Consider the following 12,826-nt stretch of genomic DNA (forward strand, 5'->3'; position numbering starts at 1 on the left):
CACAGCACTACCAGAGTCTACCAGTAGGTGTCAGTGTGACCTGTATAAACAGCATGTTGATGTACTATTATATATATGAGGAATAGTGCTCCCTCCCACACAGCGGGTTTTAAGGTGTGGCTTTAGATCCTATTGGCAGACAGGATGTGGTCTATTTCAGAGTTGATTCATATTTTAAGTTTGCATGAAGATTGCGGGCACCCATTTGGTACATCCATGTATTGATGAGATACATTTGGTCAATGCTGGACTGATCATATTGTGTGTGTGTGTGTGTGTGTTCGGGGACACACCTGGTACATTCCTCGTAGGACTGAACCAACATCAGCTGGAAGGTAGAGATGTCCTCCAGATTCCCCAGGATGTGACTGACGTCTGCACTGCTCAACCTGGAGACAGAGGGAGACGGTGTGGGGAAAGCTGGAGCGATATGGTTGGGGTACAGTAAGGTTCATAGTACGCTCAAATCAGACCCTCACACACACACACAAACACCCCTGACAAATACACACACAGCCATGTGAACACAAACACACTCACTTGTCTGTGGGTTGCAGTGAGTGCAGGTATGAGGTCAGTAGGCTTTGGAGCTCCTTGGAATAGTCGGTCTCGGTCTCTAGAATGTTCTGGAGCACCTGGATGGAGAGAGACAGAACAGGGGGGTTAGGAGAGGATGATGACAGATAGACAGACAGGCAGGCGGACAGACAGACACTGAACTCAGACACCCCCACCGAGGAGACCCACCCTCTCTCCTCCTAACCTCCCCCTCGTTGACAGAATGGGGCCAGGGAGACCATCCATTCTGCTTCCTGAAGCCTGTCCTCATGTTTCATATGAGGAACCCATTAGACAGAGAAACCAGAGGACAGAAATAAACTGCTTTCCTTTTCTCATCAAATACTGACCTCCTCAGTCCATGTCATTACTGGCTAGGTTCAGAGCAGGCTTTATGAAGGATGCAGAGATGGATGGATAAAGGGGGAGGGTTTAAGTTGGCTTTAACCCATCTAACATCCACTAATGGCGGACAGCCAGGTAGCTTTTAACTCCCGATGTTGTGGGGCTCATATTTCAACTCTCAAACTCATTTGGATCTTGTAACACAGGATAACTTAACACTGTGATGAGGTTACCTTCAAGTCTTCATAAAGACTAGTACTGAACTATTCACTTATTTCCCCATATCATAATGTATGGATTTCTATCAGATGGCTCCATGTGGATCTTCACGCATTCTTGTCCACTGGGACAACAGATACTCTCCTCTCCTCAAATATCCTCTCCTCTCCTCAAATATCCTCTCCTCTCCTCAAATATCCTCTCCTCTCATATCCTCTCCTCTCATATCCTCTCCTCTCCTCAAATATCCTCTCCTCTCCTCAAATATCCTCTCCTCTCCTCAAATATCCTCTCCTCTCCTCAAATATCCTCTCCTCTCCTCAAATATCCTCTCCTCTCCTCTCCTCAAATATCCTCTCCTGTCCTCAAATATCCTCTCCTCTCCTCAAATATCCTCTCCTCTCCTCAAATATCCTCTCCTCTCCTCAAATATCCTCTCCTCTCCTCAAATATCCTCTCCTCTCCTCAAATATCCTCTCCTCTCCTCAAATATCCTCTCCTCAGATATCCTCTCCTGAAAGTTTCTTGTCCTGAATAGTTGATATCTCCCGGCTTCAGCTTCTCTTCTCTCAGCAACAGAATAAAACAGAGGGCCTCCCAGGATGCTTTGCAATGTGCTCCCATCACCATCACGGCAGCAGGACACACAGTCCCTGTGAACTATCTCTGACCCAGACACCAAAACACACACCATAGTGACAGTGTGCTACCACTAGATAGAAACGGAGCAGCCAGTCACAAGGCCTTGAGGCACAGCTGGCCCAGCAGCCAGTCAGACGGAAGAAACAACCTACATTACAGCACACGAACACACGGCAGGCAAAAGCCTCAATTCTAAAACCCTCGTGGTATTTCAGATCTCAGTGCAGTAGGTCGTGTAGGTTCTCACCAGGTTATAGTAGGTCTTGCTGACAGCTGGTGTGTCAAAGCCTTTCACAGGGTTTTTGAGGGTGCCAGACTTAGGAGACACTGGTTTGTCTGTGTGGTAGAGAGAGAGGATAAGAAAGTGTAGAGTAGAAGTAGGACAGAAACATGAAGTTGTTCATTTTATAATAGAGTTTACAGCAATGTTATCCGGCAGGGAAAGATGCTGGCTTCATTTAGCTACAGACCAGACCAGAGGCTTTCTATGCACTACAGAGAAATGGGGACACATTCATGTTGCTGTGTTTTAGTAGCTAACCCTTGGGGCAGAGATAGCATAAAGACTGGAGAGAGAACAGCATGACACACAGCAAAGGAACAAAAATTGTGGCTCGCTCTCTGCAGCCAGAGACAGAGGGCATGTTCATGTGTGACTGATTGGATACAGAAAGGGAGTGGGTTACCACTGTGAGCTTATAGAGAAATGGCAATTAGCTTGATACATAGTTCATTATGTGTAGGTAGGTAGTAGGCCAACAGAGGGAAGCACTGGGAGCTGTTTGGTGTGTTTGGGGAAGTCCCACCCACAGGCTAAGATAAGGAATGTCCTGTCTTTGTTTAACCACGCAGTTTCCTTCCTCTCCGTTATAATGCACAATAGCTACATTAATATGCAATCACTGTGCACAACAGCTGTGCACAAAGAGTTTATACATCTACTATACATTTCTGTATATGATCTGATAGAACACTTAGTGTTGCAGATAGAAATATAGTGTATAGAACAAACTCAGAGCTCTACTCTGCATTACATTTCTATCTGTAATGCTTTGCACATTGCAGTCCATTGAATAAACTGGAGTAGAGCCATGTCTTGGTGAGCTTAGTATTGGCAACACGTTCCTTCACTCTGTAATTCCTCTTTTAAAAGACGCACTATGCAGAAATTGCTCCGCTATTTCCTGGTTTCTCAAATTCTAGTAGTTCTCCTCATTTCAGTTTATGCGACAAAACAAGCACGTATAGTGTAGAGAATCAATATTGTATTTTCGGCTCTTTGAAGCTGGTGTACAAAAACTAAAGTAGAAGACGCAAAAACTAAACTTAAGAACAAGAAGCATAGAAATAGCGCACATAGAACATATCTACCACTTCAGTGCGAATGACTGATCTATGGACACCCAAAAAGTTACATATTGCCGTTTTAAATGATTCTCTTCATGATCATTCTCTTTGGCCAGCAGCATACCACCCTATATTGCAGTGAATGCGTAGGTGTTCTCAGTCAGCTTACCTGGTAAAATAAATCAAACATGTTATTACAGCTCTAGCAGCCGGGGGAAATGCTGACTGCATGAAATGGGTATTAGATGTATCGCCATTAAAAACAGCAGAGGATATTCCCTAGAGACCCACATTAAATATGGTGCGTAAATAACACCAGCTATCAACAGCCTGGTTTAGCTGCGTGATTCAGAGGTACAGTCAGCTATAGGGGGGACCACTATCAGATAGCATCAATACAAGAGATATTTCTCTGAGAGTTATACAGTTGTAATAGAGCTGCTATAGATGATTATAAAGTTGTTATAGAGATGCATAAGCCTAACATTTAAACTCGCCAATACAAACTATGATCCCTACTTAATATTCAATCCAAGCCGCCCAATCACTGACACCCACCGCTGCCTTTGACCTCTTTGACATAGTTGCTAGGGAACCAGCCCTTGTTGCCGTTGAGCGAGCCCTCCCACCAGCCGCCGTCTTCCTGGCGCGACACACTGATCATGTCACCCTTGTTGAAGGACAGCTCGTCTTCATTGGTCTGCTGGAAGGTGAACTTGGCCCTCACCAGTACCCGCTGCCCACCGCTCTCCGACATGTCCTAGTGGGGAGGAAAGAGGGAGCGACGGAGGAGGGGAAAGAACAGAGGAGCAGGAGAGAAGGGGAGAAATTAAGAGGGAGAGAAAAAAAAGAAGAGATTGAGAAAGTAAGGATGGAGCAAAAACAAATGGAGACCGAAAACAACCCCAAGCTGCAGGTGAGAACCACCTCAAATGGTTCCGTCTAGTTCTGTTGGTTGCTGCGGTTCTGTTGGGTTCTATGTGGTTGTGTGACTCACCAGGCTGCGGTACTGGTTGTGGAGGAGCTTGGAGGAGCGCCCGCGGGGAGACTGAGTGTTCAGAGAGTCAAACGACTTGATCCGTAACGAGGACGAGTGACGCGCACACACGGAGTCACTGCCCACTCCTATGTCTGTGGAGGAGAGAGAGAGGGATGAGGACACACACAGAGTCACTGCCCACTCCTATGTCTGTGGAGGAGAGAGAGAGGGATGAGGACACACAGAGTCACTGCCCACTCCTATGTCTGTGGAGGAGAGAGAGAGGGATGAGGACACACAGAGTCACTGCCCACTCCTATGTCTGTGGAGGAGAGAGAGAGGGATGAGGACACACAGAGTCACTGCCCACTCCTATGTCTGTGGAGGAGAGAGAGAGGGATGAGGACACACACAGAGTCACTGCCCACTCCTATGTCTGTGGAGGAGAGAGAGAGGGATGAGGACACACACAGAGTCACTGCCCACTCCTATGTCTGTGGAGGAGAGAGAGGGATGAGGACACACACATTAGCCTCGGCGGGGCCGTCAACAACCAGATGATCCGGTTATCAGGGGAAATGGAAGAGAGCCTGTGACGTGACTTACGCTTTCGGACGTTAACAAGGCGTCACTCCATCTTAACTCCTCCCCCACATTTACTGGATTGGTTGAAGAGAGCAGAAGAGAACCCCCCGCCCCTGACAGAATGTGGGGGGTCTAGTTTCAGGAGTTTATTTTAGGCCTGCTACTTTAGGTTCAACACACATTAATGTGAGTGAAGAACACAACATGCTGCAACGTGCACCCATCATTCTACACAGACACACACAGGCCTAATAACACACACAACGCCCACTCTGATAGAGACTAGAGGTTACATCTGGGACTTCACAGGTATGGATTTGCATAGAAAACAGGAAACCTTTCATGAATCACCCCAGACACACTTCTGTCTTTAGTCCACTTACCCTCGGTGGCTTTGGCCAGTGCCACCAGAGAGTTGAGCACCTTGGTGAAGTTCAGTCCCTGGAGAAGGTCATTGACCTCAAATGGCTGAGAAAAGGAGGGAGAGCAGAGATATCCTTTAGCTTATCAATACTTATTTTATTTTAAACATCTATATAACTGACTGAAAACAAACAAAACTGTTTCATAACATTGCAACGGCTTAAAGGTCTTGTCATATTTCCTCTGGTTCTGGTGATGAAAACCTGACACCGGAACTTCCAGACATTCCCATAGTACAGTAATTTGTGTAATGTCGGTAAAGATATTTCTCACAGTAAGGAGGCCTAGGTTTGAAGCCTGGAGAATATCAGAGTTAAAACAACTACTGATTGACACAGGCAGCAGAACTCAGCCATAATCTACCCAAGCATTACCGAGACTGTGTACAGACGCTGGGATATCGTACCACAGACACACAGACAACCACAGGAAGGAAGCCCCAGGGCTAAGGACATCCTGCTCTCCTTCTCTTTGTTCTCAGTCCAGACAGGTCAGGAATGTGAGTGTCATGTTGAGATCCACCCTCTAACTGGGGATCAACCACTAATACACTCAGGACACTTCATGCTGTATTATTCTCAAAATAATTGCTACCTGCAATGTTGGGTGTTTCATATTTGAACTTTGACCTTTAGGACAGGAGTCTCATTTGGCATGGGTGTCTCTTTCAACTATATGTTGTCAGAGTTCATTAAAATGACTGTTAGATACACAGCCAACATGAAATGCTATTAGTGCCCTGGCCTGGCAGGATATAGTGTGACTGTATTTATCAGATTACTACCTAATTCTGTAGTACAAATACAGGATTTCATCAGGCTTCCTAAGGTGACTAAGTGTACCAGGTGACTGGGCCACAGCAGGAGATGTACTAACTCTGTTGCACAACCAGGCCAACACCCCAGTTGACTTACTTACTGCTATTCTATTGTGTTCAGCACCATTTGGCATGGCATTAAGTGTAGTAGCTCTACGAGGTCTACTTCCCCGTCAGAGTATTAGGTCATTTTCATAGCTGAGTGGTAATTCAGCAGTGTCATTGGTTTCCTCAGCCCTACATGCTGTTTCTGCTCTGAGGGCAGTTTTCACCCAGTCTGGTCCAGCACTCACTGTGGCACACTTATGGCTAAGCACCCACACAGTCCCACCCTCTACCCACCCCTGCCCCCTTAGTCTGGACACACACACACCCTCACTCCTACCTTTTAACCATCCAGAGCCAGTCTGGGGGATTAGCAGCAGTCTGAGCCGTCTCTCTAATCTCTGCCTCATCATGTTCTCTAACCAACACACACACACACACACCCTCCCCCCAAACCCCTTCCTAACCACCCCTTACTACCTAATCCTATACACACACACACTTCTGTATGACCTCTTCTTGATCTGACAGAGAACTACATGGATGTATTAAGCAATATGGTGGATGACTCAATGTGGTCTCTAGAGTGAAGAGATCTATTAGGAATGAATGTCTATAAGGAAGGGGTTGTTTTGGGACAATAATCTACCATGGCCATCATGACAGCTTATTGCTCCTTCACACTACAGTGTATGTCCATGTCTGGTCATTTTGGAATTTAGCCTTGCAACCTAATCGACCTCGTTGGAAAATCCATTGGTTGGGTTGACATTCTCATGAACCCGCCCAGCACCACCTCTTGCATAAACTGTATTGATTCAGTTAGGCATGACTGACAACAGGACAGGACCAGACAGACAGGACCAGACCGAGACAGACCAGAGTCGGGTGCTAAAGGCCATGCTAGTTACTATTGCTGCAGCCCAGCCTCAACATTGCAGTGAGCAGCCATGAGATATAACTGTCCAGCAGCTCTCACTCCTGGTAGGTATGAGTCACAGGCCAATATCCACACTAGCAAATACACTGCTTCATTCTCTGTGGTGTCGTGTGAACACTGGAACAGAGCGGTCACAGTCTTTCCATAAGGCCTGGTCTTGAAGCAGTCAGTAACATTGTCGAGATGAGACAAGGCATTCACAAGAACTAGGCCATGGTAAGGCAAGTAGTTTACTACAAGGTGTACAAATGTATATTTTTCGGGAGAAGTGGACTGTCTACGTTCCCAGACGGATTTTAAAATCAGGAGGCTGTTCAGATCACACCTTTGTTTACATGTTTACCTGGCACCTGCCATATCACACAATCTCTCAGAAGTTTGAGGCAAATCTTGTTTCCATGACAAATAGAAAAGTGTGTGATGGCTTCTCTTGGAATACTGTGCAGCTATTTGTGCTTTAAAACAGAATTCCAACAACTCAAGTTTAACACAGTAGAATTTGAAAGTGTTTTGTAATGTTGAAATAGGGTTCATGGTATTGACTGACTGAAATATGGCTCTTGGCCTTGGCTACTCATGACAGTAGATGTGCCCACAGTTAAATTCCCTTGTTCTGCATATTGACCAGAACAGCTCAATATGCAGAATAACAATTTGTTAAATTAAAGGACAAGATCACTAATTTACAACTTGATGTTAGATGGTTCCTCACCCTGAAAATAGTCTATAGGCCAGGAGAAACTAGAATCCATGGTTCAGTTCTTTACACGGCCATTACAAACTTCAGCTAATTTGTGAGCATGTTTTTATTAGATTGTTATGGCCAAATCGCCTTTAAGTAACATCAAAACAAATATGGAGTTGGTTGCCCCCATCGCTTCCATTGCTTTTTAGCTAACGGTGGCTAATGTCAGTTGAAGTTTGTAATGAATGTGTAAAGAACTGAAGCATGGATTGCAGTTTCTACGGGCCCATAGATTATTTTCAGAATGAGGAACCATCTAACATAAAGTTGTAAAATGGTGAACTTCTCAGTTAAACGGCCAAATCATGGTGACCAAATCATTCTACCCTAACCCTACACATTGAGTAGGGTAGTATTCGTTTGGAATGTTGTTACACTACGTTAGAAATACAAATGAAAACCCAGACTTAGTATCCAAAGGGCGACGGGCTGCAACTGTAGTATTTCTGCTTGTATGCTTGTACAACTGGGCTGTGCTAACGCCCCATGGGGCAGGCTCACGTGTTGATCAAATTAAATGTTGATACAGTGTTTTCAGTCATGTTTAGAGCGCGTTGTATTGTCGATATTTACAACAAAGTTACAGAGCAGCAGGCAGGTTAAATTACTCACCTCCACTCGGAAGGACCCGCAGCCTTTCAGAAACTCCTTTATATTGCTCTGGAACTCACTATCATTCCTTGGTTCTTGGAAGATCTGTGTGAAAGGGAGTTAAACGTTTTTTGAAGTAAATCCCCGAGCCATACATGCACGCATACGGCCGTCCGTAGGTAACCTGTTTCGTTCTCGGTTTTGCAAAAGACGGTACAGATCCACGATTTCAGTGTGAAACTAAAATCTCCAATCGGTGTTTCTGAAAGACCCCTCAATCTCCCATCGGGAAATTGGATTAGTAGAAGAGGAAATGACGTGGTATGTATATTCCACGGTGAAAACCGGAACCCTGCGGCTACACCTTTTGGTGCCTACCTGTGCAAACATAACCCTCCGCGACTATATCAGTAGTGGCAATCACATGCTTCATAACCTAACCATTACTCTCCTTATTAGGCCTATCGTCATTGGCTGTTATTTAGAAATCACCGACCTGTTGTTGTTATGCTGTTAACTTTTCCCAATTGTGCATAAATTGCAAGTGCACAAGGGCAGGTACATTCTTGCTCTGTCGGTGTGTGACAGAAATTACGTTTTTTCCCCCTCAGTTAAAATGTCAAGGCAACAAATAAACACGATTTCTTCTTCTCATGACAAAAAAAAAGCTATCAAAACGTTTGTTTGTAATTAATTAGTCTTTATACAGTGGTGTAAAGTACTTAAGTAAAAATACTTTAATGTACTACTTAGTAATTTTGGGGGGTATCTGTACTTTACTATTTATATTTTGGACAACTTTTACCACTCTATATTCCTAAAGAAAATAATGTACTTTTTACTCCATACATGTTCCCTAACACCCAAAAGTACTCGTTACATTTGGCATGCTTAGCAGGACAGGAAACTGGTTCAATTCACACACTCATCAAGAGAAAATCCCTGGTCATCCCTACTGCATCGGAACACAAATGCTTCGTTTGTAAATTATGTATGAGTGTTGGAGTGTGCCCCTGGCTATCTGTAAAAATGAAATAAAAATAAAAATCGTACTGTCGTTTGCTTAATGTAAGGAATTTTAAATCATTTATAATTTTACTTTTGATACTTAAGTATATTTTAGCAATTACATTGACTTTTGATAATTAAGTATATTTAAAATACTTTTTAAAAACTTTTACTCAAGTTGTATTTTACTGGGTGACTTTCACTTTTGAGTAATTTTCTATTAATGTAACTTTACTTTTACTCAAGTATGAAAATTGGGTACATTTCCCACCACTGTCTTTTTTAATGTATTGTCTGTATCCCCCTGAATGTTGTTTGTAATGTTTGTATACTCCGTTATATACTCTGTTTTTCTATTTTGTATATTTTGAATTGCTTTACAACAAAAATACAAAAAAGTCAAGCCCATAGGGTCTCCCGAGTGGCGCAGCGGTCTAAAGCACTGCATCTCAGTGCTAGAGGCGTCACTCCAGACCCTGGCTGTATCACATCCGGCCGTGATTAGGAGTCCCATAAGGCGTCGTACAATTGGCCTAGCGTCGTACAATTGGCCCAGCGTCGTCCGGGTTACGGTTTGGCCGGGGTAGGCAGTCATTGTACATAAGAATTTGTTTAACTGACTTGCCTAATTAAATAAACAAAAATAAAAAGTATCCCTAATACAATGGTGTTTCCATAACCCTTAAATGAGAGCGTTTCACTGAATAATTGGGAGAGTCCCATCACTAGGCTAATGCGTTTCCCAATGTTACAATGTAAACCTATGTGAGTGGTCTACTCTGATGGATAAATATGTTTAAACACACTGTTCCTTTAAAAGAGAGGGTGAGGGGGGAGGGGTCTTCCTCTGAGTGAAATTGAAATTGCAGTCAATGGCGGCCCACTCATGTTAATCTATTTGTAGTGTACCCCATTATAGCAGTTGATCCGAACCAAAAACACCCGTTTATTATCGCAACATTTTTGGGTGGAACAAAAATAAAAATGTGCATACTTAATCCGAAAATCAAACATGTTCTTTTTTTAAAAAAAGCGTCTGTTTTCAATCTAGAAAAAAATAATGTGACTTCAATGCCATCTGTAGCCAATGTGAACACAATTACGTTATTACTCACTTAAGAATAGGTTATATTGAGAATAGGTATCTATCTCATTGTCAATGCAAACTAGTGCTGAAGTGAGACACACGGACATCTGTCCGGAAATTCCACTCTACTCCGTACAATAACCCCTCTGTTAATGATCTAAACTAGGATCAGTTTGAGATCTACAACAACAAAGACATACTAATACAATGTTTAATTCTTCAAGTTCCACATAATAGTTGTCTAAGGCAGAGGTGGGACATCCAGCCAATAAGATATGACCTTACTTTCTCAACAGAACCAGGGCGCAATCGCTCCACCAGCTTGCACAGGACAACCCCATCTTTGAGAGAAGACTGCAGGAATCCTTCAGGGTCAGAAATTGTCTTTTTCGGTGACTCCAAGACCCCCAACGTTATCAGCCACGTTACCGTCTGTTCCGCCGAATTCATTGCTATTATTATAATAACATCCACTCTATCCTATCCTGGGATGTTTTGGGAGAAGAGAACGGTGTGATTGGAGAATAACAGCCTATTCAGAATAAAAACATATCCTAATGGATAAAGATAACATGACTGCGTTTTGGAGAGGTTGACGGACAGCTGCTTTCTTCCTATAAATTGTAGCTAGTCTATCAGCTTCGTTTCCCTGTCTTTTACGCCTGGTAAACTGTCAACTGCCCCCCTCTCTCGTTATTCCCCCAACCTGTGTCGCCTGCTGCTGCCGCGAAATGCTCCAACAGAGAATGACATCACAAAGATGTAAAACTATAACTGCTTTTAGAGACTGTCCCCCTGTTGACGGTTTAATATTTTACTCGTAATTATTTGCATAAGTTTGCATGAGGTAGCTGGGTCTACATCAACTATTAAAGGTTGCTGTAATAATAGCTCCTTATAATACAATCCATGATATTAGATTTCAGAGTGGGCTTCTGCATTTTAACCCTCACATGATTGTATTTACTTATTCAATCGGTATTAAACTGTGTGTTAATGTGTATAAATATAAAGCTTTGCATAATACACCGTTTATTACAAGGACTACAATATTTAATTTATAGGACTCCCGAATCCCACGTTAGAATGAACTGTAGCGCCCCCTGCCTGCAGAAATTTAACATCTCCACTACCTTGAGGGTGATTCAATTATTTTTTCTATTCAAATAGCTATTATTGCCATTTGTACAACACAACCTACATTTTATGTGCACTATAACTGTATAGATTTGCATGAAAGAAAAACTACTTAACAGGGTAACAAAAAACAGCCATCCACCCATTCTGCAGAAATTCATGAAATTTCACGATTTAACAAATATTGAAAAAATACATCTGGGAACAGGGGAACTCGACCTCACTAATAACAGCATATGAAACCAGGGGAACTCGACCTCACTAATAACAGCATATGAAACCAGGGGAACTCGACCTCACTAATAACAGCATATGAAACCAGGGGAACTCGACCTCACTAATAACAGCATATGAAACCAGGGGAACTCGACCTCACTAATAACAGCATATGAAACCAGGGGAACTCGACCTCACTAATAACAGCATATGAAACCAGGGGAACTCGACCTCACTAATAACAGCATATGAAACCAGGGGAACTCCACCTCACTAATAAAAGCATATGAAACCAGGGGAACTCCACCTCACTAATAACAGCATATGAAACCAGGGGAACTCCACCTCACTAATAACAGCATATGAAACCAGGGGAACTCCACCTCACTAATAACAGCATATGAAACCAGGGGAACTCGACCTCACTAATAACAGCATATGAAACCAGGGGAACTCGACCTCACTAATAACAGCATATGAAACCAGGGGAACTCGACCTCACTAATAACAGCATATGAAACCAGGGGAACTCGACCTCACTAATAACAGCATATGAAACCAGGGGAACTCGACCTCACTAATAACAGCATATGAAACCAGGGGAACTCGACCTCACTAATAACAGCATATGAAACCAGGGGAACTCGACCTCACTAATAACAGCATATGAAACCAGGGGAACTCGACCTCACTAATAACAGCATATGAAACCAGGGGAACTCGACCTCACTAATAACAGCATAAGAAACCAGGGGAACTCGACCTCACTAATAACAGCATATGAAACCAGTGGAACTCGACCTCACTAATAACAGCATATGAAACCAGGGGAACTCAACCTCACTAATAACAGCATATGAAACCAGGGGAACTCGACCTCACTAATAACAGCATAAGAAACCAGGGGAACTCGACCTCACTAATAACAGCATATGAAACCAGTGGAACTCGACCTCACTAATAACAGCATATGAAACCAGGGGAACTCCACCTCACTAATAACAGCATATGAAACCAGGGGAACTCGACCTCACTAATAACAGCATATGAAACCAGGGGAACTCGACCTCACTAATAACAGCATATGAAACCAGTGGAACTCGACCTCACTAATAACAGCATATGAAACCAGGGGAACTCCA

The 12,826-nt window shown here is 43.4% G+C and overlaps 1 protein-coding gene across 2 annotated transcripts in view; it reads right to left on the minus strand.

Annotated features, from left to right (window-relative positions):
• Positions 1-12,447, minus strand: part of LOC110495686 (rho guanine nucleotide exchange factor 7) — a 31,099-nt gene extending 18,652 nt beyond the window's left edge. Inside the window, exons 1-8 of one of the 2 annotated variants that reach the window (XM_036952053.1) lie at positions 10,617-12,447; positions 8,258-8,341; positions 5,059-5,143; positions 4,109-4,242; positions 3,670-3,871; positions 2,012-2,100; positions 541-635; positions 294-389 (exon numbers count right to left, since the gene is read on the minus strand). In XM_036952053.1, coding sequence (XP_036807948.1) covers positions 294-389; positions 541-635; positions 2,012-2,100; positions 3,670-3,871; positions 4,109-4,242; positions 5,059-5,143; positions 8,258-8,341; positions 10,617-10,781 — 950 coding nt within the window. In that variant the 5' untranslated portion in view covers positions 10,782-12,447. The remainder of the gene's footprint in view (positions 1-293; positions 390-540; positions 636-2,011; positions 2,101-3,669; positions 3,872-4,108; positions 4,243-5,058; positions 5,144-8,257; positions 8,342-10,616) is intronic. The other variant, XM_036952054.1, reaches the window with a different exon arrangement.
• Positions 12,448-12,826: the final 379 nt, after the last annotated feature.

This window comes from Oncorhynchus mykiss, chromosome 18 (assembly GCF_013265735.2).
Source record: "Oncorhynchus mykiss isolate Arlee chromosome 18, USDA_OmykA_1.1, whole genome shotgun sequence".
Lineage (NCBI taxonomy): Eukaryota > Metazoa > Chordata > Actinopteri > Salmoniformes > Salmonidae > Oncorhynchus > Oncorhynchus mykiss.